The 22,990-nt window shown below is 47.7% G+C and overlaps 1 protein-coding gene and 1 long non-coding RNA gene across 3 annotated transcripts; both read left to right on the forward strand.

The window, feature by feature from the left end:
• Window positions 1-8,280: 8,280 nt before the first annotated feature.
• LOC136568534 (uncharacterized) lies at window positions 8,281-9,749 on the forward strand. Its single transcript, XR_010785238.1, has 2 exons — window positions 8,281-8,597; window positions 8,966-9,749. It is a non-coding gene; the product is annotated as an uncharacterized lncRNA (long non-coding RNA).
• Window positions 9,750-11,503: 1,754 nt separating this feature from the next.
• Window positions 11,504-16,379, forward strand: LOC136568522 (zinc finger SWIM domain-containing protein 6-like). Of its 2 annotated transcripts, XM_066568531.1 has the most exons (3): window positions 11,504-11,908; window positions 12,481-12,562; window positions 13,831-16,379. In XM_066568531.1, the coding sequence occupies exons 2-3, from the start codon at window positions 12,484-12,486 to the stop codon at window positions 14,691-14,693; spliced, it is 942 nt and encodes a 313-aa protein (XP_066424628.1). In that variant the 5' UTR covers window positions 11,504-11,908; window positions 12,481-12,483; the 3' UTR covers window positions 14,694-16,379. The 2 variants fall into 2 exon arrangements, with proteins under 2 accessions (XP_066424628.1, XP_066424627.1); XM_066568530.1 differs by lacking the exon at window positions 11,504-11,908 and having other exon boundaries at window positions 12,444-12,562.
• Window positions 16,380-22,990: the final 6,611 nt, after the last annotated feature.

The following is a 22,990-nucleotide window of genomic DNA, read 5'->3' on the forward strand; positions in this document are numbered from 1 at the left end:
AACTCTGGCAGTTGCGTGGGCAGCTCTGGCCTCTGTGCTGGCATTCACGGCAGGGCAGTTGTCACGCGAGCTGTGCAGACACATCTGGCACCCGTGGGGGGGGGGGGGGGGGGGGGGCTCTGGTCCCGAAAGCATGGCGTGTTGGCACTGCGCTGTTGCAGAGCCCAAACAATGCCTGCTCCCCCTCCAGCCGCTCCCCCGTGTGCCCAGCGCGGCATCCCCTCCCTCACAGGCTGCTGCCCGGGCTCTACCATCTCAGGATGTTTCAGCGGGCCATCTTGAGCAGGCAGCTCCCGCACTACGTAGTGCCCACCATCTTGGGCAGGTGGCTCTCATGCCATGTGGGGTCCACCATCTTGTGGGACAAGCATCTGCAGCACATGGTGTTTGCCATCTTGGGTTTTTTTGTGCGCTTGCGCCATGTGCTCTCCGCCATTTTGAGTGACCAGCACTGGCGTATTTGCATCCTCTTTTGCATTTTTCTTGTCTGTTATCAATTGTAACGTGTCCATCAAAAATCAGTTGGCAGGCTTGTTCCCAGATTTTAACACTAAAGGCAGCATCTTTGGTGATTTCTACACCTTGGCTCTTGCAAAACTGTAGTAAAGTCTCTAGAGCCTCTTCGTTGTGCTCAACCCCTCTTTTACTTGAGATCAAAGTCCAAATATTCACTATAGCTTTATCTTTTGCAAAAATTGTACCACCTATTGTTCCCAGCAGTAGCTCACCCTTTTAATGTCCTCTTCTAGACAATCACAGCTCCTCGACTGTTGGCAGCTCTCTGACTGCATTCCTCAACAGCTCTCCAGGCTGTTTTTCTCTCTCACATCTCTGGCCATTTTTCTTTTGCAGCTCTGGCTGTAATATCCTCACAGCTCTTGGCTGTCGCTCTCTGGTGCTCCATCTCCTTTCTTTTCTTGTGGCTTAGTTCTCACGTCTTCAGGTCACCATATGTTGTGGTTGGGGGAGATGCATTCGAAGCTGATTGGCTATGATTGGTTACCACCCAGCTCACTGGCCAATAGCTACCTGCTTACATTGTCGTCAGGGATTGGCTGGCCTCTGCTTTCTAGCTGAACCCCTCCTCCTCTTATGAGGCATACAGTCCAGCTGTATGCTGTCATACAAAAATACCAGATGTTTATGTCCAAAAAGAGACAGAGGAGTCCTGTAACTTTATTCAAATAAAGGGAGAGGTCATGGGTATTTCCCATGGGGTGTCTCAAGTTTTTGGAGGACGCAGCCTCCTTTTTATCCTAATTTCCTGGCCACACTTCCCTCTCTCTTTTCCCATTGGCTGAGGTACTTGAGAGGTACAGTCTTCCCAAATAGCCTAATACAGAGCTCCTTCTAATGTGTACACACACATCCCTTTTTTTTTTCTTTTTCCTTGTGTCTCTGTTCTTTTTCTCTAAATCCAGGGATTTAACACAGCCTTGGGTGAATGACATTTTGTGTCAATTAATGGAATTCCTATGGAATTTATGGTTCCCCCCCATTGCTTCTTTCACCTCTCAGTATCTGGCTTTATGTACCAGTAGACCCACAGTTTGTTTATAAAGACACCTCCTTCTCATTCCTTTCATCACTGCTGGGGAACCAAAACTCACAGATGAGAAACCTAGTACTAAAGACTATGCTATTCAAATAAAGTTCTTTTTATCCAGCTGTGTCAGAAAGTTAAACAGCCTGATATTTGTGATCCTTCCAATTTTGATCTGCTCTGTGGTAGATAGTTAACAATCCCACTTGTAACCTAATTTTCCTTCAAATTTCTACATAAATTATGTTACTATAATTTATATCTGAGGTTCATATACTATCATACTGATAGTATCTGAGCAGTGGACACATAGATTGATTAGCAAGAATATATTGAATGGCAGCAGACATTCTCCTTTCTTGAAAGGCACCGGACTCAGGAAGGAAAGGACTCACCAGGGAAATGCCATGTAGTTTTGAATTGCAGGATTCTTTCTGCACTGATTCTCATGCTGTTGGGGGTTAGGTTTTCTTTTTTTTCTTTAGGGAATTTTCTTCCCATTTCTTGTCATAGAGATAGTGAATGGATGTTAATTTAAAGGACAAAAGATGTAGCCAGGACTGTGACATACTGTTGGAATGGTTCTTGGGGATGGGGATAAGTGAGGTGGTTTTTGGTAGTTTCTTAGCTGGGGATGGTTCAGTCTTTGCCCAGCTTGGAGGGCAGATGGTTGTGGGTTTTGGTGCTGGACTTCTGCCCAGAAGACTTGCTGCTCTTGCTGAACCTTCCATGCTGTTTTTCTTTACCGTGTGTAAACCACTGCTTGCAAGACCAGCTGTTGGACTGGGACTTTTCAATACCCACTCTTGCTGGGAGAGACCCTCACCATCTGCATGGGTGCCTCAGGGGAAAACCAAGTGCCTCCATCTCTCAAGAGGGAGCACCTCCCAACGGCTTACTGGAGCCTTGGCAGCTGCTGCTGTTACCAGGACAGTGCATGGGACATGTGAGAGCCAGGGGAAAACTGAAACACCCCCCTCCAACTTCTGTCTCTCTCCAAGGCTGCCATTACCCCCTGGAAAGGCTCCAAGCTTACTTCAGCCACCCTCTGAAGCCACCTGAGCCAACAGCACCCCCTGAAGTCGCAGGGGAGTCACTGCAGCCTCTCTGCCTAACATTAGCCATTAGCGCCCCCTGCCGGTTGTGGTCGTAGCTACACCAAAGGGAAAAATGGCTTGACAGGCAAGAAAAGGGTTGTTATTGGGTTTTCTGGTTTTGTTGTTGCTTGTCTGTCTGTCTTTATATATATTCTAGTAAAGAACTGTTATTCATTTTCCCATATCTCTGCCTGAAAGCCCTGCAATTTCAAAGGTTATAATAATTTGGTGGGAGGGTGTTACCAGATATCACATACCAAGCCCTGGGATTGACTGACAGGGGCTTCTCCCAATCAGATCTCTTATGAAGCTGCAAGCATTTCACTGGCCAGATGCTGAGGGAGTGTGGAGTTCAGACCAATGAGAATATCCAGACCAGGTCTTTCAAAATGCCCTTTATAAGGGGGGGCATGGAAATAAATCTCTGTTGTCACACGAACATCTGGGGGTGAGTTGTGTCTTTGTCTCCTTGCCCCTCACCCCCCCTTCCCCCCTGGTACAACCTAACAGGAGGGGGTCATCTTTTCCATTCCAGGAAGTTTCCCGCCTTCCCTGGCAGACACCTGTCTTTTAAACCAGGTCACATGCCTGTGCTGGAAACAGGCAATCTAAGGAGACATGGGCTCACATTGGGTCTTTAGATACTAGCATAATATAAACATTTTCCCTTATCTTACAACAATTCAGGAATTATTAATTATCACAGGAAGTCACAAAACAGCTTGCAATGAGTGATTTGTTCAGGTAACATAGCCAGTGCTGTATTTATTATTAGACTAATATAAACAATAGGTTTCTATTCATTATTTGCACTTCTGAAATTTACCAAAGTAAACACTCACCAGTCACAAAAATGCAGCCTTGTTTAAAGACTGAATTTCTTGCACAGGCTTTGCTTTTTGTTGCCACCTGAGTCATGCTGTGGGTCCCCCTTGGGGTGACATTTTACTTAAGGATAGGATCCTAAACTGAGATAGCCATCTCTCTCTGAAACTACCGCAGAGGGAAGGCAGGATGGAGGGGAAACTGAGTCTTTGGAAGGAAAATCTGATAAAGAAGTTAATGGAGCTTCAGGATATTGAATTTAAATGTTCTGGTGCTCTTCTGAAGAAGAAACCATATTAGATCCATGTGCCTGAACTGCAGACTTTCAGGAAGCTGGTGTCTTTGCAATGGACAAGACTACATGTTCTCACCTAGCCTTTGCACCAAGGAATTCTTCATGCACATAGATAGGAAATTGAAAATATTGCTGCTAAGCTCCTTCCTGGAACGTTAAAAGATAGAGCTGCCACTGTTGTGAGCTGAGAGCACCTATGTTCATCCTCCCTGTGCTGTACCATACCAGCCTGCAAGCCTAGCAGGGTCTGTGGATCCCCACACCACATCCTCCATCACTGTTCCCCTGGTACCATCAGCAAAGGCAAGGGAGAGGAGCATTCTTGCAAGCCTGCTGTTCTTGCCCTTTTCTTGCAGCTCACATGTCTGGACTGAGGATTTGAAGAAAGTTGCTTTGGTCCCTATTTTGTGTGATGACTAACACAGTAGCTGCCTCTTCTGAGTCTTCTGATGCATACTGAAAATTAGGAAGCTTCTAGGAGGTTTGCAGAAGGATATGAAAGGAATTGTGTGACACTGCATCTCTAACAGAGAGAAAAGTAGTCCATAATCTACTTTTACCAGCCTGCCTGTTTTCTGCTGCCCTTAGTTGTAATGGCCAGCAGTAACACCACAGCTCAGAAAACAGCAAGAACATCCCTGGTTGCTCCCACAGTTGGAGTCACTTTGTTTTCACTTTCACAGGGATTTTCCAGCATGTTCCTGTCAGTACCTGATTGAACATTTCACCCCAAAGCAACCTGGCCTCCTTTTCACTTCACTGTGAAAGAGCGGTCCCAGAGTCTTACCATGCAACACTCCCTGCCTTGTCTTTAAGCCTACTCAGACATACTGCACAATTTTTCATCCTACAAGTCAACAGATTCATGCAACAGTTCACTTGGGGCAGGAGGCTTTTCTCCGGACAGAGCAGGCTGCTGGCATGCACTGGGAGACTGTCACCAGGGAACATTTTGTTCTTTGGTGATGTCACAATCCGTCCTTATGAACGGGTTTTGTGATGGTTCATGGATCGATCTCAGAATGCAAAAAATACTGACGCAGCACAGGGGGTTTGCAGTATTAATCAAAAACCAATGTACCTTTATTGAATGACCACAGCAAAATGTGTTGGGGTGGAATTGGGAAAAAAGGGAAAAAGAGGGAGGAAGAGAAAGGAAGGTATAGAGCTACCAAACGTAGAAACGGCGAAGTCCTTCCATGTCCAGCCGATTGAGTTCACCAGGTCACATCCGGGGAGATCTCAGAGGTTGCAGTTCATCCAAACTCTTATTATACTCTTTTTTGATGGGGGAAGGGGATGAATTTTGAAATCAAATCAAAAGTAGTCTATTGTATTTTCTGGGGAAAAAATGGTATTTGAAGAAGGGTACACACAGTCCATGTTCTCAGAAGTGGGTGAGAACTATTGTCTTCTTGGTCCACTGCTCGCAGCTGCAACATCCATCTTGCTTTGGTTAGCTTGCCTCCCCCACACACCTCCCCCCGGTTAGGGGTTTCAGTCCCAGTCCTTGGAAAGAGCTGGGGGGGCCTTTTCACATAGGGATTTCATGTCTCGGTCTTTGATGGAGAGGCTTCTTACATCTCAGTCTGTCTGTCACAGTGGTTGTAAAACAGGTGAGGGCTCTTCTGTGGGGACCACCCAAAACCTCAGGAGAAGTCCAGCCAAGCTGAGAGGTGGGACAACTTCCAGGGCTATTGTTGCAAAAGGGCAAAGTGCCCCTTTCTTCCTTTCACCAGGTTCAGTGTAGCATACAGCAAACACACCTGTGAACAATAGCTTAGCAATGTGCTCAGGCCTCAGGGTCCTTGGCAAGCAACTTTCTCCAACAGGGCCAGAATTTCAGACAAGGGTCTTTTTTCTTCAGTGGTCCCCAATCTCTGTCTCTTTCATGACAATCGTGAGGCAGATGAGGGAAACTTCGGACAGAGACTTACAGGTGAACAGCAAGGAAACAAAACAACAAACAACCACAGGGAAAACTTGCTGTCACTAAACCTAATTCAAAAGAAAGGGAAGCAAGTGATAGCAAGCCCTGATCATGATGCCTTGAGAGGCTACCTAGAAAAGAGGCTAGATGATGTTAAAGGAATAAAGTTGGTATTTATAAAAAGGCTTTCAAAGAATACAACTTGGGCAGTACAAGAGCCTGGCCAAGGTTATACCCAAGATGGACAATGGGTCACATGTTTTCACACTTTTATAAGTTTTGGTCCATTTACATATTGAGGTTAATTGTCCAATCACAGCTTCAGGTTATGAAGTCCCTGTTGGGGAAGATGAAACAGGAAAGCCTTACAAATATGATTGTCTGGCAAAAAGATTTTGAGAATATAGAAACTATAAGCGAGATTGAAATGAAAGCAAGCTTTGAGATACCTTAGTTACTGAACAACGGGAAAACAATGGTGTGGCCAGACTGAAGGTAATCCTCTTTTGATGAAACAATACCCTCTGCTTGCAGACAGGTCCAAGGGTCAGAGCAGACCCTACTAGCTTGGCAGAAGGGGTCCAAAGAGTAGTTTTTAGGGTTTAAAATGTAACACAGTATGGTAATGTAGTGATTCTTATAGGCTGTATGTAAATGCTATAGGATTTGTATATTGTACTAGATTGGTTAGTGAGAATTAGAATATTCAACACAGAAGAAGATTTATTGTATTGTAATAGGTATCTCAAAGCTTGCTTTCATTTCAATCTCACTTATAGTTTCTATATTCTCAAAATCTTTTTGCCAGACAATCATATTTATAAGGCTTTCCTGTTTCATCTTCCCCAACATCTCCCCCGTTCTGATGAACAACTAAAATATTAGACACTGTCTTACTCATAATTCTTTGCGCACACTGAAGTATACAGGGTACTGCTACTAAAACTACAATTATTACTATTAGAATAATCAAGCCTATTTTACAGAGTTCCTTTAGCCAAGGTGCAAAGCTCCAACCATCAAACAAACTGTCTAGCCAAGATGGGTCATCTATTGTAATTTGGTTAGCTAAATCCTTTAGGTTTTGTAGCTGTTTCTGGCAGATCACTTTCTCCTGATGATTCTGCGCTGTTCAGGTCTGGGTGCTTGCTTCCTGGTTTCCACTCGCGGGGTCTCTGGCTGTCATGGAGGCATCGGTGGGCTTCGATGCGTGGTAGGGCCCTCCACCTGTGGAAACACATGCAAACCCCTTTTGACTTCTGGTCATTTCCTCCTGATATGGCCAGGTTGTTTACAGAAGTAGCAAGGTCCTGAAGTCACAGCAGCTTGCATAACAGTCATAGTGTTGCCTTGTTGCTGGGAGTTTAGATGCAAGGCAGCTAGGATTTCAGTAAGTTTTTGGTCTCGTGCTTCTGCTTGTGCTGCCTGTGCAGCTGCTTGCGCTGTTTGAGCTGTAAGAGCCCTTTCAATTTTTTCTCCTAGAGTTTTTCCAAGTTCATTTGCCTGGATAGTTGCCACTTGCTGTGGACTCCCAATTTTGTTACAAGCATCTATCATTTCAGGCACTGTGGGTTTTTCTTTTCCTAGGCCTTTGATAACTCTTTTACATTCTGCATTGGCATTATTTTCAATAATGTTCCATATCATTATCGGGCGAGCTATATCATCACTGCGTTGTCTTTCTGCTGCTTGGATAACCCGGTCCACAAATGTGGTAAATGGTTCAGACAACTCTTGGCTAATCAGATTATAGGCTTTTTCAAAACTTCCTGCAGGCTGAATTTGCAAAAAGGCTCTGTGAGCCATCTTTTTAATGTCATCTAACACCGTTTTGGGTAAATTCACTTGATTATCATTCTGATCATCAGGAGAGTCACCAGTCAGCTTAGACATGGCAAGGGTACGGAGGTCTGCATCAGTACTTTGTCTACAAGTGGCTAGTACCCCTGTAAGCAGTCTTTTCCATTTGAGTTCCCGTAGCATATATTGTGAGTCTATGAGAATTATACTAGCAAGATTTTTACAGTCATTTGGTGTGAGTGTATGTCCTTCCAGGGTACTTTTCAGCAGTTGTTTAAAATATGGGGAGCATATACCACTGTCCATTATTGCTTTTCGCAATTCTTTTATCTCATGAGGTGGGATAGCCACCCATGTTCTAGGACCATCAGCTTGCTGGCTGAATAGCACAGGCATAGCTAGAGGATTTAGACTTTCTTCTTTGCAAATCTGGCGTCTGACTTCATGCCGGTCTGTTAGTTGAAAATGATCAAGAGATTTTTGTGAGTTTTCTAATTTTGGGATTAATGCTGGTGAATTTTCAGGGTTTAGTGTCTCATTTTGGGTTGAGAAATCTGTCCCAAACACTGGGAGGACTCTGGAGCTGTTTGGGAACAGTTCTTTTTCGGAATTCTTTTGTGTTGGGATCAAAGGGTTGGCATTTGCAGGGGCAAAATAATTCTCTGTCTGTCCTATATTTATTAAAGGAGCTGTCATATTCCACCCTCCCCCTCCTCGTTGCACAGTTTGTGTGCATGGATGTGGCTGTGCAGACAAATCGTGACACAAAGTAGTCCCACTCGGTGCTAGGAGAGTGGAAGGCGAAAACGTGGTTGGGTGTTCGAGGAGGTGCGGACGTGATCCGGTGCTGCTTGGGTCGGCTGCGGGATGCGGCAGCGGAGGCAGGGAAGCAGGCGGCGGAGGTACAGGATGTGGCAGCGGAGGCATATTAGGTATCGATTGTGAAGGGTCATGCGCTGCGGAGGGATCTCTCAGTGATGTGGCTGTGCCTGGGACCTCAAGGTCCGGCAGAGGGAGAAACGCAGAACGATACATCCAAGGCACCGCAGGATTCGACTGCTGTGGTGCCGTGTATAGACCCGGTGGTGGCGGAAGTGGCCTGACAGGGTACAGGGATGCCGGCTGTGGCTGGACAGTGCCATGCAGCGGGTCGGAACTGGGAGGCTGTACCAAAGCTGCAGCGAAAGCAGTGGGGGGTGGCGGCGGGGCCGCAGAGAGATAACTGCTGCGTGCGGTTGATCCCGGAAGCAGTGCTGTGGTTGGATGAGTCGGCACGGAGTGATATTGCTGGTGTGGGGGTTGTAGCAATTGCGCATGCGTGGGTTGCGTCACTAGGTTAACGTGGGGAGTCATGGTGGTGGTTGGCTGCATGGCGGGTGGGCCGGGGAGTGCGGGAGGTGATGGAGCTGCGGAAATGGGAGACGGGGCTGCGGCTGCGGTCGTGGAAGGGAACAACGGGACGTCCGTGGTTGCAGAAGGCGTCAGAGCCGCGCCATTCAGCAGCTTGGAAGCGGGAGGCTGCGGTGGAGAAGGCACAGCTCGGGCCGGGGCCGCGGTGGCGAGCGGCGGCAGGAGCGGGAAAGCGACCACGGGCAGCAGCAGCGGCGCAGCCTTGTCAGCAGGAGATGATCCTGGTGTTATGAGTAGAAAAAGCTGCCCATTTTTTAAAGGTTGCAGAGTTAACAGGTTGGGCTAGTTGCTGCCAGGGTGGAGTTCTAACTGTTTGTTATTGTAATCACCTGTCGTTTTCGTTAACTACCTGTCCTTGATGGTTAAGAATTCCCCCTTTTGTCAAGTGACACCGTGCTGCTTCCTGGAGGATGGCACCCGGGGCAGTGAAGAGGAGGAGACCTCAGAGTTAGCATGCAAACGACCTCGGAACCAGAATGCAACGGGAGAAGCCCCTCACGAAACCTAGCCAAAAACCCCTAAAACAACGAGCCAACACAAAATTGATGAATGAAAGCAATGTCTAGACGTGAAGAACAGAATCTAGTATCCGCCAAGACCTTTTTACCCCTCACCCTAACCTAAAGGATGTCGGCTAGACAGAGGACCTCGAATGTTGAACCAAAATCCAAGGGATTTCCTGATGATCTCGTGAGGTCGGATCCCTCAGCTCTGCCCACAGACCAGTGGATAAAGATACACTCTTCCTCCTCCGACTCACTCCTGGGAGCAGCGGCGGTGTGAGCATGGACCCATCGGTTCTCCCCACCCAAGCTGATCACTTTTAATAAAGGCAATAAAAAAGGGAAAGGTCTCCTGCCCGTGTTTATTTCCCTGGGGTGGCGAGAGGCAGGAGGAGCGGCGTGGAGGCAGTGGGAGTCTGCTGGGGGGGGGGCCTGGCGAGCGGTGGCCTAGTCGGTGGCTGGACTGCGGCGTGCAGCCACTGGTAGCTCGTAAGCTGGGATGGGGTGGCTGCCGCCCCGGCGGGCAGGAACGGCACTGCCAGAGCGGCCATGATGGGAGACCGGGCTGGAGCGGCGGCAGGCACGGGAGAGGCTGCAGCCCCCGGTGTAGACGCCGCGGTGCCGGCACGGGGTGACTTGGGGGGCTGGGGCGCCCCGTAACCCAGCACAAGCGGTGCTGTGCCGGGACCGGGGGATTGCGCCGAAACGCTGGCAGGGACGGGGTTAGCCATGGGCGTCTGCCCTGCCGTGGGGCCTGTGGGCAGCTCGGGGTGTGCTGCATGAGCTTGAACGGCAGGTTTCCCACGGCAACTTGCACAAGGGGCACTGAGGACACCAGCGCGGCCGCGAAAGACGTTCTCGGCATCGCAGATCCGGGAGCGGCAGGGGACTGCAAAGACGCAGCAGCAACGGACGCGGATGGGACTTCGGCCACCACCGGCGCTGTGTCGGCAGGGGCAAGGGGGACTTGGGGGTGGGAAGAGCGGCCGCACTCGCGGGTAGGGGGGGGAAAGCGGTGGGCTAAGCGGGGGCAGGGGGAGCGGGGCAGCGGTGACACTGGTGGGCGGGCTTGTAGAGGCAGAACTGAGGGGCGGGGCCGCGATTATGGCAAAACCGGGGGCGGGAACCGTGGTAGCCGTGACAGCAGGGACCAACGGGATAGCAAAGGCGGGGATGGCAGGAGCGGTGGGAGGGGCTGTGGGGTCCGGTGGGGTGGCTAGGGCCAGGGGGACGGGTGTCGGGACCGCGAGGGCGGGGCAGCAGGGGTGAGCAAGACTGCGGGTACTGGAGCCGTGGGGTCCGACGGGGAGGTGGGGGTCGTGTCCCATTGAAGACTCGCGGCAGCAAGGGGAGTACTTGCAGCAGGAGCGGAGCTCGGCGGGGCGACTGTTGTGGGCATCCCCCTTGCAGCAAACAGCTCAACCAGAGCCCTGCAAGCTGGGACCAGCTCCGCGGCAGCCATATCCCGGCGGGATATACTATTAAAGAGCTTAATTCCAACTGTGTCCCAAAAGTCTCTGGTAAAGACGGCTGAACGGTCAGCATTTGGGAAATTAATTAAAGTCCATTCTAAGAGGTTTTTTAACTCCTGTTTCGGTAATTGACTTGGCATGGAACTTAATAAATGCTTTAGTTGCTTATAGAGATCTCTGTCGTGGGCAGAGTGAGTTTGTCCCATTATTAGCCCAGTGTGTTACCAACCTCGATGTCGCAGAAGCAGGGTCCTCAATCAGAGCTCCGTCGCGGGGGGCTGGCCAGGCACTCCAGTCGGCGCTCAGGAGTCTGTGTTCAGGTCCCTCCTCAGAGCTCCGGTTTTAGGCATCGCTTGACAAGGGCTTTCCGTGCTCGGGACCTCGCAGGTTGGTCTGCACTCAGAGCTCCAGTGCGGGCGGTGCTTTGCAGCGCTCGCCTGTGCTTGGGGTGCGTGGTAGAGTCCCTCCTTAGAGCTCTGTCGCGAACGGCGGAAGAATTGCAGCACACAATATGCGTGAACAGCAAATCCCAAAGTTTATTGATAGCTCACACATATTTATATTGGTGTTAATGAAGCTTATACATATTGCAAAAGCTGAGCTCATTATTGGTTAAAGCACACTTAGATCAACCACACCTACTTCTATGCTCTAATGATTATTTTGTTTCTATGTTTACATTCTTATAGCTACTCTACCTAGGCTATCTTCATTTTCTGGCAAACGATTTTCTCCCCCATCTTCTTGTTTCAGCGAAGGTCACCATGACCTCTGTCAGTGATTGGACACTTATTACTTAATCTCCAGCTTGTTTCCCCTATCCTTATCCAACGGTATCACATCAAAGTGGCCTTTCTCAGCTAGCTAATTATCTACAAAGCTCTCCACAGAGCTCCGGTCGGCTCTGCTTAGCAATGTCTCCGTGCTCGAGGGATGCCACGGCAAACTTCCTCTAAGAGCTCCAGGTAGCTGCTGTGTGGCAGCGGCTGCCCGTGTTCGAGGACTGCAAGGCAATTTCCTTCGAGAGCTCCAGGTAATCTCTACGTAGTAACGACTCCCCGTGCTTGAGGTTTGCCTTGGCAAAATTTAAGAGCTCCGGCTTTCACGCTGCGCAGCAACGATATGCCGTGCTCATGACACCTTTAAGGCGGCTATAACTGGTCTTTAGTTACCGTGCATGGAGAAGTCTCCCACAGGTGGAAAAGCTGAACTGGCCCTTTAATGGCCCTTTAAATCAGTCTGTATGAGCGTCGGGGGGGTAGGACGGAGACGAGAGATCTCTGAAGCCAGGTCGTGGAACTTGTGGTTTATTGCAAAGGGCGTGGGTGCAGGGCCCTGCTGGGAGCTGCCAGCCGCAGCTCGGAGCAGGCCCGAGAGAAGAGAGAGGTAGAGAGGTTGAGAGGGTAAGAGAGTAAAAGGGCAACAGAGTAAAAGTGTAAGAGAGCAGAAGCATAAGAAAGCAGCTAAAAAGAGGTAACAGAGCAGAGAAGGCAAGAGGCTGCCATTTTGAACCTCAGTGTATTTGAGTAACTTAAATCCCTGATTGTTGGTATATTGTCTTGGTTTTACAATAGGATGAATTTGTACTTTGTATTGTTTCAACAGGTGATGCGGATGACACTGTCAACATTGAATTGGAGACGACGGGAAATGGTGAGGTGGTTAGTAACATGTGCAACAGAAATAGGTATGTTCTGAGGTGCTTCTCAAGGGCTCCTGCCTTTTTGTCAGCTAATCTTAGATGGCTTGATCTTGTTTGTCAACACTCAGGCTCTGCAAATATCTCACACCTTCTGTTCCTCTTTAAAATCCCTTTTTTAGAAGACAATAATTATGTCAGTGCTGAGTGGGTTTTTTGAGCATGTAATAGACTAGGCACAGGCCAAGTGAGACAATACTTGATTAATGCAGTGTAACTTCTTTCCCCTTCAAGGTAGGGACATTCATAACCCAGATTTCCCTTTCTTCCCTCCATGTTGGGTTTGGGTTTGAGGCTGCAGCAGAGAAAGGGGTAGTGGTTATGGGATGTTACACTATGCTACAACTTTGCTTGCTCTGAAGGGTAAGGCTCCAAAAGACTGATGAGAGCACTGTCTTATCAGTGGTGGGGAAGATGAACCAAAAAACAGGTGAATGAAATGTGGAGGTTGCGTCCCACTGTGTGGCATACAAGATCTCATGAAGGGGTTCTCAACGTTTGTTTTCTTGGTTTCATTTTTTAAGCCCCTTTGTAAATCCAAGATTAGAGTGTAATGCTTCTTTGTCACGTGGCTATGACATTGTGCAGGCCTCTCACCTGCACTGGAAAGCAAAGCAAACACTAACACAATCCAAGCCTTTCTACAATATTGCTCAGAGTATTTCCCTAATTAAAGCCTTTATGTTCAAGTGCATATCAATTCAATACAAGATGTATCTGAAAAGCTTGTTGGGAGAGGGTAGAGGTTAGGATTTTTAATTTTATATCTTTTAAAGTTGTGCTTAGTATTAAATGCCACGGTGTTCTATTAAATGAGACATTTGGCATGCTTTCATATTCTTTTGTGCATGCGCTGTACCGTGAGATGCACATTAAGAAAAGAGGTTAAAATTGCCTTTTAAGTGTTTGGTGTGAGGGCTGCTTTTGAATGATATGATAAGACCAAATGAGCCAGAACTTGTTATGCAATTTGTCTTAGATAACAAGTAAAACAGTTCAATTTTCTCACTGGGATATAAAAGCTTATCTTGCAGGCTTTTTTGTTATCTGCATTTCAGTGATTGCTACGGAGTGTACACAGTTAGCCTTTGTTTTAATGTCCTTCTGCAGACGTTATCAGGTTTAGCTTTTCTTGCTGAAGCTGGTCTCTTTCAGTGTTCTGGCAACCTCTTAGAACTTTGACTATAATCTTTTGCTGAACATCTATATCTGCTAGGTTTTGTCAGTTGTGCCTAATCCTTTCTTTCTCTCCCCAGGTGTTTATGCACTGGACAGTATAATGCAAAACTGGTTTACACTTTTCACTCCAACAGAAGCCACTAGTATTGTTGCTACAACAGTGATGTCCAACAGCACCATTGTCCGTCTGCATCTGGACTGTCATCAGCAGGAGAAGCTGGCCAGCAGTGCTAGAACACTTGCTCTACAGTGTGCCATGAAGGATCCTCAAAACTGTGCCCTCTCTGCACTGACTCTCTGTGAAAAGGATCACATAGCTTTTGAGACTGCTTACCAAATCGTTCTAGATGCTGCTACAACCAGCATGAGCTACTCACAGCTTTTTACTATAGCACGATACATGGAGCACCGTGGTTACCCTATGCGGGCCTATAAGCTGGCCACTTTGGCCATAACGCATCTCAACTTGAGTTACAATCAGGACACACACCCTGCCATTAACGATGTTCTCTGGGCATGTGCACTCAGCCATTCTCTTGGGAAAAATGAGCTAGCAGCTGTAATACCTCTGGTGGTCAAAAGTGTCAAGTGTGCAACAGTACTGTCAGATATTTTGCGCAGGTGTACTTTAACCACTCCTGGCATGGTGGGACTCCATGGAAGGAGGAATTCTGGTAAGCTCATGTCACTGGACAAAGCCCCTTTAAGACAACTCTTGGATGCCACGATTGGAGCTTACATTAATACAACTCATTCACGTCTCACTCACATCAGCCCACGACACTATAGTGAGTTTATAGAGTTCCTCAGCAAGGCCCGAGAGACCTTCTTAATGGCTCATGATGGACACATACAGTTTACACAGTTTATTGATAACCTAAAACAAATCTATAAAGGCAAAAAGAAACTGATGATGTTGGTTCGCGAGCGGTTTGGTTGATGAAAATGAGTGAAGGGAGGAGGTGGTTTGGTATTACTTGAGCTTGCCTTCGTATCTTTTTGAACTTAAAGAAACAAAGCCACACTGGTATTATATGTGTATAGTTATACTGAGTTTGAAAACTAAACTGTCATGTTGTGAAAGTTTGTGTGTTTAAATTTTTTCCTTTCTTCTGTTTTGTGTGATTAAAAAAAGGTTTGGTTTACACTGAGTATATGTTGTCAAGTGGCAAAAGCCCACATCACTCTCCTGTTCTTTCTGTATATGTTCACAGCCTCAAAAACAAAACATATTTCAATGGCTTTAAAAAAGCAAACAAAGCACCTCCATCCTGTGATAAGTACCTCAAATGCATTCAGCTTTGCTCCTTTGTAACTCATTATTATATTTCAACATATTTAAACAAACCAACAAATGAAATACTAGTAGTTAAAAGGCTGACCATGTGGCTTTGTAGTGCTCTTCATCCAGAAGCATGGCACACAATGCTTATGCATGTGGAAACTTAGCGACTGTCAACATACATTCTCAGGGATTTGTCAAAATAAATTTTTTAAAGTATGAGAGCATTTATTGTACTGTATATATATTATAGTAGATGTCTGAATATTGAAAAAATCTAACATTAATTTATTAAACAAATTCAAATATATGTAATGCAAAGTACTTGAAGCTGCAGTAGCTTGGTTTTAAAGAAAAAATATCTGAAGGACTAAAGTGCGCCTTGCTTCAGGGTTGGCTCAGGTGGTGAACTATATGCTGGGCATCTATTGAGAGCCATCTTTTGGATTACATGGTTGGAATGATACCTACTGGAGAAGTTTTATATATGTATACGTGTGTGTGTGTGTGTGTGTATATGTATACACACCTAAACACATGCTTGTAACAGGCACTATAGTAAAGAGGGACAACAAAAAATACACAGCCAGAGCAGCAAGCCTTAGCATTAAGAATACAGTATGCCAGAATTGGGGTTTGTGCCTCCTAGCCTAGGAAACTTAAAGAAATATCATTTTGGACACAAAATGCAAAATGATTGACATGATACATTACGTCTTTGCAGTGAGCTAATAATAAGCTAACCTTTGTGCACAAATATATATATATATTATATATATTCTGCATAGGTATTTTGACTGTGCAGGACAGAAAGTTGTGTAGGTATGACTGTTCTACTTTTCCGTTCATTTTTGTAATTATTTTATTTTCTCTAGAATCATTCAAACAAAAGCAACCTTCTATCTTGCCTTGTCTTAATGCTTTAAATTAACCAAACTGGAGATCTAGCTACCAAACCGTTCATGATATTATTAAATACCAACTTTGATTACAGTATCGTGACTTTGCTTTAGCTGATGGTTCTGCATCCTTGTGCTTTTTAAAACAGTTTTTGTTTTGGTGCAAAAGTTGTCCAATGTCTCTTGTTCCCTTCATTAGAGAACATGCTAGAGGTATGTTTGTAGGTATTTTTGTTTAGAAAAACTATTTCATGCTCTCCATTTTATTTATTATAATAGGTAAAAAGGTTGTACTTCATTACCCATGTAAACAAGCTCATGAAGTTGAAATTAAGATTTGATACAATGATATCAATTTATTTATGTAACTAAATCACTGTTTTATAAACTTGTTACTGATAACAATTTTTTTTGTTTTGATTAAAATTAGTTTTTTGAAAGTTGATTCTGTCTCCTTTATGGTGTCTGTTGCTGGAGTTAAATTATCTATGAATAGTTCATAGATCTTAAAAACCCAGCTTGCAACTTTGGTGCATTATGGTGATAAGCAATATGACCAAGAAAGAAATGTTTTGTTCCTCAAAAATCTGCTGAGGAAAAGTAGTGTTCACAATTACAACAGCGCCTTTGCTCATGCAGGAAGACTTGGTGTGTCAGAAGGACCAAATGGTGCCTGCAATTGAAGATGTGTGGTCCATACAACAAACCATAAGCCTTGACATATTGCCCTGGTGGGACGGAAGAGTGTTTGGGAGCATGTTTCCACTCAGTGGATTATTTGGGTGACCATGAAAGTTAAGATGTGCTGCAGATATATACAAGGACAGTTCTTGCTGTTCTTTGGATTTTCTAAAGCATTTTGTGTATTCTGAACTGTGCAACTCACTCCACCCAGCATGGAGTTCTTGCTCACCAACTAACAGACATCATTTCTGCATTTTTGGAGTCTTTGCTCAGTAAGATGTGTGTAAGTTTTCCAGCCCTTAGTGAAGCATGCCATACAGAATGGTTGAAAATTGAAGAGGAGTGTTCTGCTTTACCAAGATCTTTATCATCTCAGGTATGTTATATGATGTCATATTTGACTACATGATCTGAACACCTTCACTTTCTTTTTTTAGTATCTTCATCTGAAAACAGAATTAGCATGCAGCAAGCAACTATCAGAGATGCCAATGTACTCATGAATTCTGACAGTGAGACTTGTGTCACTGGAAGATTAATGAGGAAAAGACCTGAATCTTTGTACAACTTGTCATGTAAATATATGAGTCTATACCAAGCCTTGCTAACAACTGAGTTGTCCTGACCTGGTAGTACTAACATTCTGTAGCTTCTGTAACTTCTATGCCTTCCAAGTATTGAATTCACATGACATGTTTGCTTCATTATTTTGTCTCAGAATAATTTTCTGCTATAGACAATAAGCAATGAGAAAGATGCTCCATTCTGTAAAAGGATTTGTGTGGGTGTTGGGGCTTTTTTTGCCTCTTACAAATAATTCAGTGTTATGGATATTGTGGATTATATAGATTGCAAAACTGAAGCTTATTTGAAGACAAAGGCTTTATAATGAAATGTGATCTTTATGGTTGCCACCTGCTTTTGACAAGCACAATGGCTTATTCTTCTTTCAGAACTGATCAAAGTTTGACTAGTTTTCAGGACTGATTGAAATCTCTTTATATCCTCAGTGGTGTTGCACAGTTCAGTTCACACCATGTGTTTGCCCTACATGAGTTTCTGGTCCCTAGGTTTTTTTGAGATCTTAATACCCCTATGGTCCCTAGGTTTATTTTCTTATCCAGAAATAACTCCAGTATTGTCCCTAATACGTAGTTTTTGCAGTAGAGAGGTTGAGAGGGTAAGAGAGTAAAAGGGCAACAGAGTAAAAGGGTAAGAGAGCAGAAGCATAAGAAAGCAGAAGCATAAGAGAGCAGAAACGTAAGAGAGTGAGGTTCCCGTTACAATACAATAAATCTTCTTCTGTGTTGAATATTCTAATTCTCACTAACCAATCTAATACAATATACAAATCCTATAGCATTTACATACAGCCTATAAGAATCACTACATTACCATACTGTGTTACATTTTAAACCCTAAAAACTACTCTTTGGACCCCTTCTGCCAAGCTGGCATGGTCTGCTCTGACCCTTGGACCTGTCTGCAAGCAGAGGGTATTGTTTCATCAAAAGGGGATTACCTTCAGTCCGGCCACACCATTGTTTTCCTGTTGTTCAGTAACTAAGGTATCTCAAAGCTTGCTTTCATTTCAATCTCACTTATAGTTTCTATATTCTCAAAATCTTTTTGCCAGACTGTTGTGGTGTGTTTTATGTCTGTTCAGTTTTCCCCCCATTGTTCTCTCAGAAGGTCCTGCCCTGTTACCAGTTTGTGTCAATCCCCAAACCCCTCCCCAGTTGTCTTGGTTACTAAATGTATCTTTCTTGTTCCCCACCCCTGGCTGCCTGCCTGTCACTCGACACCCCTGCCTCTTTTTCTAGAAAGTTCGGGCCAGGGTGTCGGGTGATTGGGTTAGGGGCCAGGGTCCCTCCCACAACTGTGTTTGATTGGTTCTCCGATTATGCCAATCCTTAGTGTATCCTTCTCTGATTTGCTATCTTTGACCCCCCCCCACCCTCTGTAAAACCCGGGGTTTTCTTGCCTCGGGGCTCTCAGCTCGTTCTCCACGTTTTCCCTACCAATAAAACCACCCTCCCTGAAGAGACTGAGAGTTGCCTCTTCATTTCATCCTGCGACTTCGGAGCTCACTACTGCGGCCACTCGTCCGTAAGCCTGTCATCGCTAGGCACCGGGCCCTGACTTCGTGTTGGGGAAGTGCCTTACTGGCTGGAGGTTGGCTGGACACTTATCTAGCCTGGGCATTTTACTTTCCACCGGCCACCGCTCCAGTTCTGGCGCCCAACGTGGGGCCCCCCCTTTTCGGATTTGCTCCTGACCAGACAACGTCAGTAGAGCCTGGACTCGTGGACCCCACAGACGGGATTTCGAGAATCCCAGCGGTCGCGGAACTACCCTGTGGTCGAGCAGACCTTGTTCGAGAGGTAGCGCTCCCCGGGGACCTCGGACGGCAGCTCCCTGCACCCTGGAGTCGTCCTGTCGCAGGAAACTCCTCGTTCCAGCTTTTCGTTTGTCGCCTCCGGACTTTGTGAGTATTCTGCTACTCTCCCTGTCGCCTTCCCCTCTATTGGTGTTTCGTCACCACTCTTCTTTTTCTCTAGACAGGGGCCGGGGATGGGCACCCTTATTTCTTTCTTTCTTTCGCGTTTACTGGAACGGGGGGGCTTTACCGCGGCTGCCACCTAACATCGAGCGATGGGTGCGAAGCTTTCGCTCTCGGCAGCTCAGAAGGGGCTGTTTTACCAAGTTGTGGGTATCCTAGTTGGGGGGGGTTGTTCCGTTGATAAAAAGGAAGTTAAAAAATTAATCCGATGGCTTTTTTCTGAGTTCCCCGAAGTCTCCCCCGATCTAATCAAGGATCCTGCCTTTTGGCAGAGGGCAAATGCCAAGTTATCAAACTTGATTAGATCAGGGGACACCTCGCTTTCTCCATTAGCTTTTTGGATTTCACAAATTTGATCTATCTTGAAAGCAGGAGGAAACTCAGAAAAACCTTCGGTCAGTTTTAGTTCGTGCCCCAGTTCTTCTGCCTCTCCCTCTACCCCTAACCCTCCTCCCCGTCCCCACAAACGTAAAACCAGGATTCTGAAGGGTGCAGCTCGCTCCAGCCCCGAGCAGGGTGACCATTCGTCCCCTAGCCCCCTTCAGAATACTTGGCCCCCCCGCCCTAAGAGTCCTGGCCAGGCTCTTAGGGGCTCCTCGTCTTCCCCTACCTCCCCTGTTCCCGTCCCCAGGTCCTCAGTTTCTAAAACCCCAAGATCCAAAACCCTAATTTCTAAGTCCCCAGTTTGCTCCCAGTCGCCTCCAATTCCCCAAAATGGCTCCTATGGAGCCCAAGATGGAGGCGGCCACATGGCTGAAATGGCGGGAAAGCCCTCTTCTTCTCCCCAGAATCCCTTCTTCCCAAGCTCCAACCCCTTCCTGCCATTCGGCCACTCCCAATGTTCTACCCCCTCGTCCTTCCCCCCTCCTGGTCCCTCCTCCTTTCCCGAAACCTTCCCTTCAGTAGTCCCTCCCCTTTCCCCTCCCACGTCCCCGCCCATGGCTCCTCCCTCGGTCCCTCCCATACCACCTCCCATCTCTCCACCCCCTGCCAGTCAAAAAGTTCCACCCTTTGTCTCCGCCTCCTGGGAGGGTCCCTCGATATCGGACCGCCCTGCCCCAGTTCCCAGCCACGCCCCTACCTCCTCCTCTCCCGGTTCCCACGCTCTCCCTGCCGGCTCCCGCGCTTTGAGTTCCGGGGGCGGGGGGGGAGTTGGGAACCGGGAACCGGGGTCTGCTGCGATACCATCTGCAGCCCCGGTTGTTTACCATCCAGAGGGAGATGGTGGGGTGCGTCACCAATGGGTCCCGCTGCACCATTCGCAGATCAAGGAGCTGTGCAAGGCACAGAAGGATTACGGCCGGGACAGCGAATACTTTCGGGGAGTGTTGCAGGCAACTCTCACCGAAGCCGATGTCACCCCCTATGACATCCGGCGTCTCTTCACGTGCCTGCTCAATCCCACCGAGCGGGCTATGTGGGAGGCAGCCTGGAAGAGGGGAGTGACGGAGGCCCTCCCGAGCCTGTGGGAACAGCCCCACACGGGGCTGGACCTAACGGGCAATGTCCTGGCCGTCGATCAGCTCCTTGGGACCGGGAACTGGGCAGATGGGCAATCGCAGGCGAGTGCCATCCCCCAGGAAGCGCTCCGGCAGTCAGCGCGGGCGGCCGAGAAGGCGTTCCTGGCGCTGCCGGGGGCGGCTCCTCTCCTTTCTTTTTCCAGGATCTTTCAGGGCACCGAGGAATCTTTCCTCGATTTTATCGAGCGTCTTCGAAAAGCTGTCGAGCAGCAAGTGGCGGACGAGGTTGCCCGGGAACATATCCTGAAGGAAGTGGCGTCCACGAATGCAAACTCTGCGTGTAGGGACGCCATCCTCAGCCTCCCGGTGCACCCGCCCCCCTCGCTGCACGATATGCTCGAGGTCTGCACCCGGAAAGTCCTGATCATGCCATCTAGGGAGGGAGAGAAGAAAAAACAGCTGCCGCCCCGAGTCAGCGCCGCAGAAGAAACACCTGAAGACACCTTCTCTGAAGCCACCTGCCGCTCGCCTGCACCCGGTCCTTCCGCCGCCAAATCACCCTGCCATCTGTGCGGAAAGCTCGGGCATTGGATGCCCGACTGCCCGCTGCGGCGGGAATTTTATGAATTCAAAAAGGGGCAGAGACTCCTGGGGAAAACCCAGACAAAAAACTAACATCTGAGCGCAGTTCCCCCCTGCGCCATGATAAAAATAAGGCGGGACAACAGACACCACGCAGGGAGGGGAGATCTCAGGGACCGCCGCCTGCCAAACAAGACATATTGTCAACGGACTTGTCATATATTGCATGTCTCCAACCTAGACCCGTGCTAACTACCTTTTCTGCTTTCAGACCCTTCCGGCTGCAGCTGACGGAGCCGCTACATCTTAAGAACTCCGATTTTCAACTCGTGTCAGTCAGCCTGGAATGCCCAGGAAACTGGGGGCGGATAAGGTGTAAGTACGTCGTTGTCGGAGACACTAAGCACACACCTTTAGAGGTGAACATAATCCCGGGTCTTCTGCCATCTGACCCGGGACTGTTTGCCGTGGGGCTGCACTGTGTCCAACCCCCCACTTTCCTGCCCAAGGGACAGGTGATTGCACAAGCGATCCCTGTTCCCAAAATGACTTGGGCCCTGGGGTTTCCTCCGGCTGAACTCCAAAATCCAACAGTAGCTTGGGCCCAAGTCCTGGGGTGGGAAAGGCCTCATATCACCTGTCATATCTCGAAAGGGGGAGAGGGCAAGCCTCTTAAAGGCTTGTTGGACACAGGGGCAGATGTAACGATCATTCCTTCCCGGGAATGGCCGTCACATTGGGAATTGCAAAACGCGCCTGGCCACGTCCGAGGTGTCGGGGGTTTACAATTGGCACGTCAATCTAAGAGCATCGTACAAATTACGGGGCTGGATGGGCAATTGGCTTCAGTGCGCCCATTCGTATTAGATTACACGGAACCCCTGTGGGGGAGAGACCTCTTGGCCCAGTGGGGAGCCCGAATTGACCTCCCAGCAGCTCCCCAGGTTTTTCGGGCAGCGGTCACTGATGAGCGCCCTACCTGGAAACTGAATTGGAAATCAAACAAACCAGTGCAGGTAGTGCAGTGGCCGCTCAACAAGCAAAAATTAGCGGCGCTCAACGAGCTCGTTAAGGAGCAGCTACTTAAAGGCAACCTGGTGGAGACCATGTCCGAATGGAACTCCCCAGTGTTCGTTATCAAAAAGCCCAACAAAGATAAGTGGCGGCTCCTTCACGACCTCCGCCAAATTAACAACATCATTGAAGATATGGGGCCTCTCCAACCAGGGATGCCGTCCCCAACGATGCTCCCCCAAAATTGGAATTTGGCCGTTATTGACATAAAAGATTGCTTTTTCCAAATTCCCTTACACCCGGACGATGCTCCGCGTTTCGCCTTCACGGTTCCTGCCATCAACCGTGAAGCCCCAAGCAAGCGCTATCATTGGCGGGTCCTTCCACAAGGCCTAAAGAGCAGCCCAGTGATCTGCCAATGGTACGTTGCTTCCTTGCTGTCCCCAGTACGTGCAGCCACCAAAGACACCATTATTTACCACTATATGGATGACATCCTAGTGTGCGCTCCGACCAACGACCTACTTACCCACGCGCTTGACCTGACAATCGATGCATTGGTTGTTGCAGGGTTCGAGCTCCAGCAAGATAAGATTCAACAGATGCCACCCTGGAAGTACCTGGGCCTGGAAATAACGAAGCGGACCATTGTTCCGCAAAAATTGGCTATTAAAACTAACATCAAAAACCTGGCGGATGTCCACCAGCTGTGTGGGTCCTTGAATTGGGTAAGGCCTTGGCTAGGCATTCCAA

Source organism: Molothrus aeneus, chromosome W, assembly GCF_037042795.1.
Source record: "Molothrus aeneus isolate 106 chromosome W, BPBGC_Maene_1.0, whole genome shotgun sequence".
Taxonomy (NCBI): Eukaryota; Metazoa; Chordata; class Aves; order Passeriformes; family Icteridae; genus Molothrus; species Molothrus aeneus.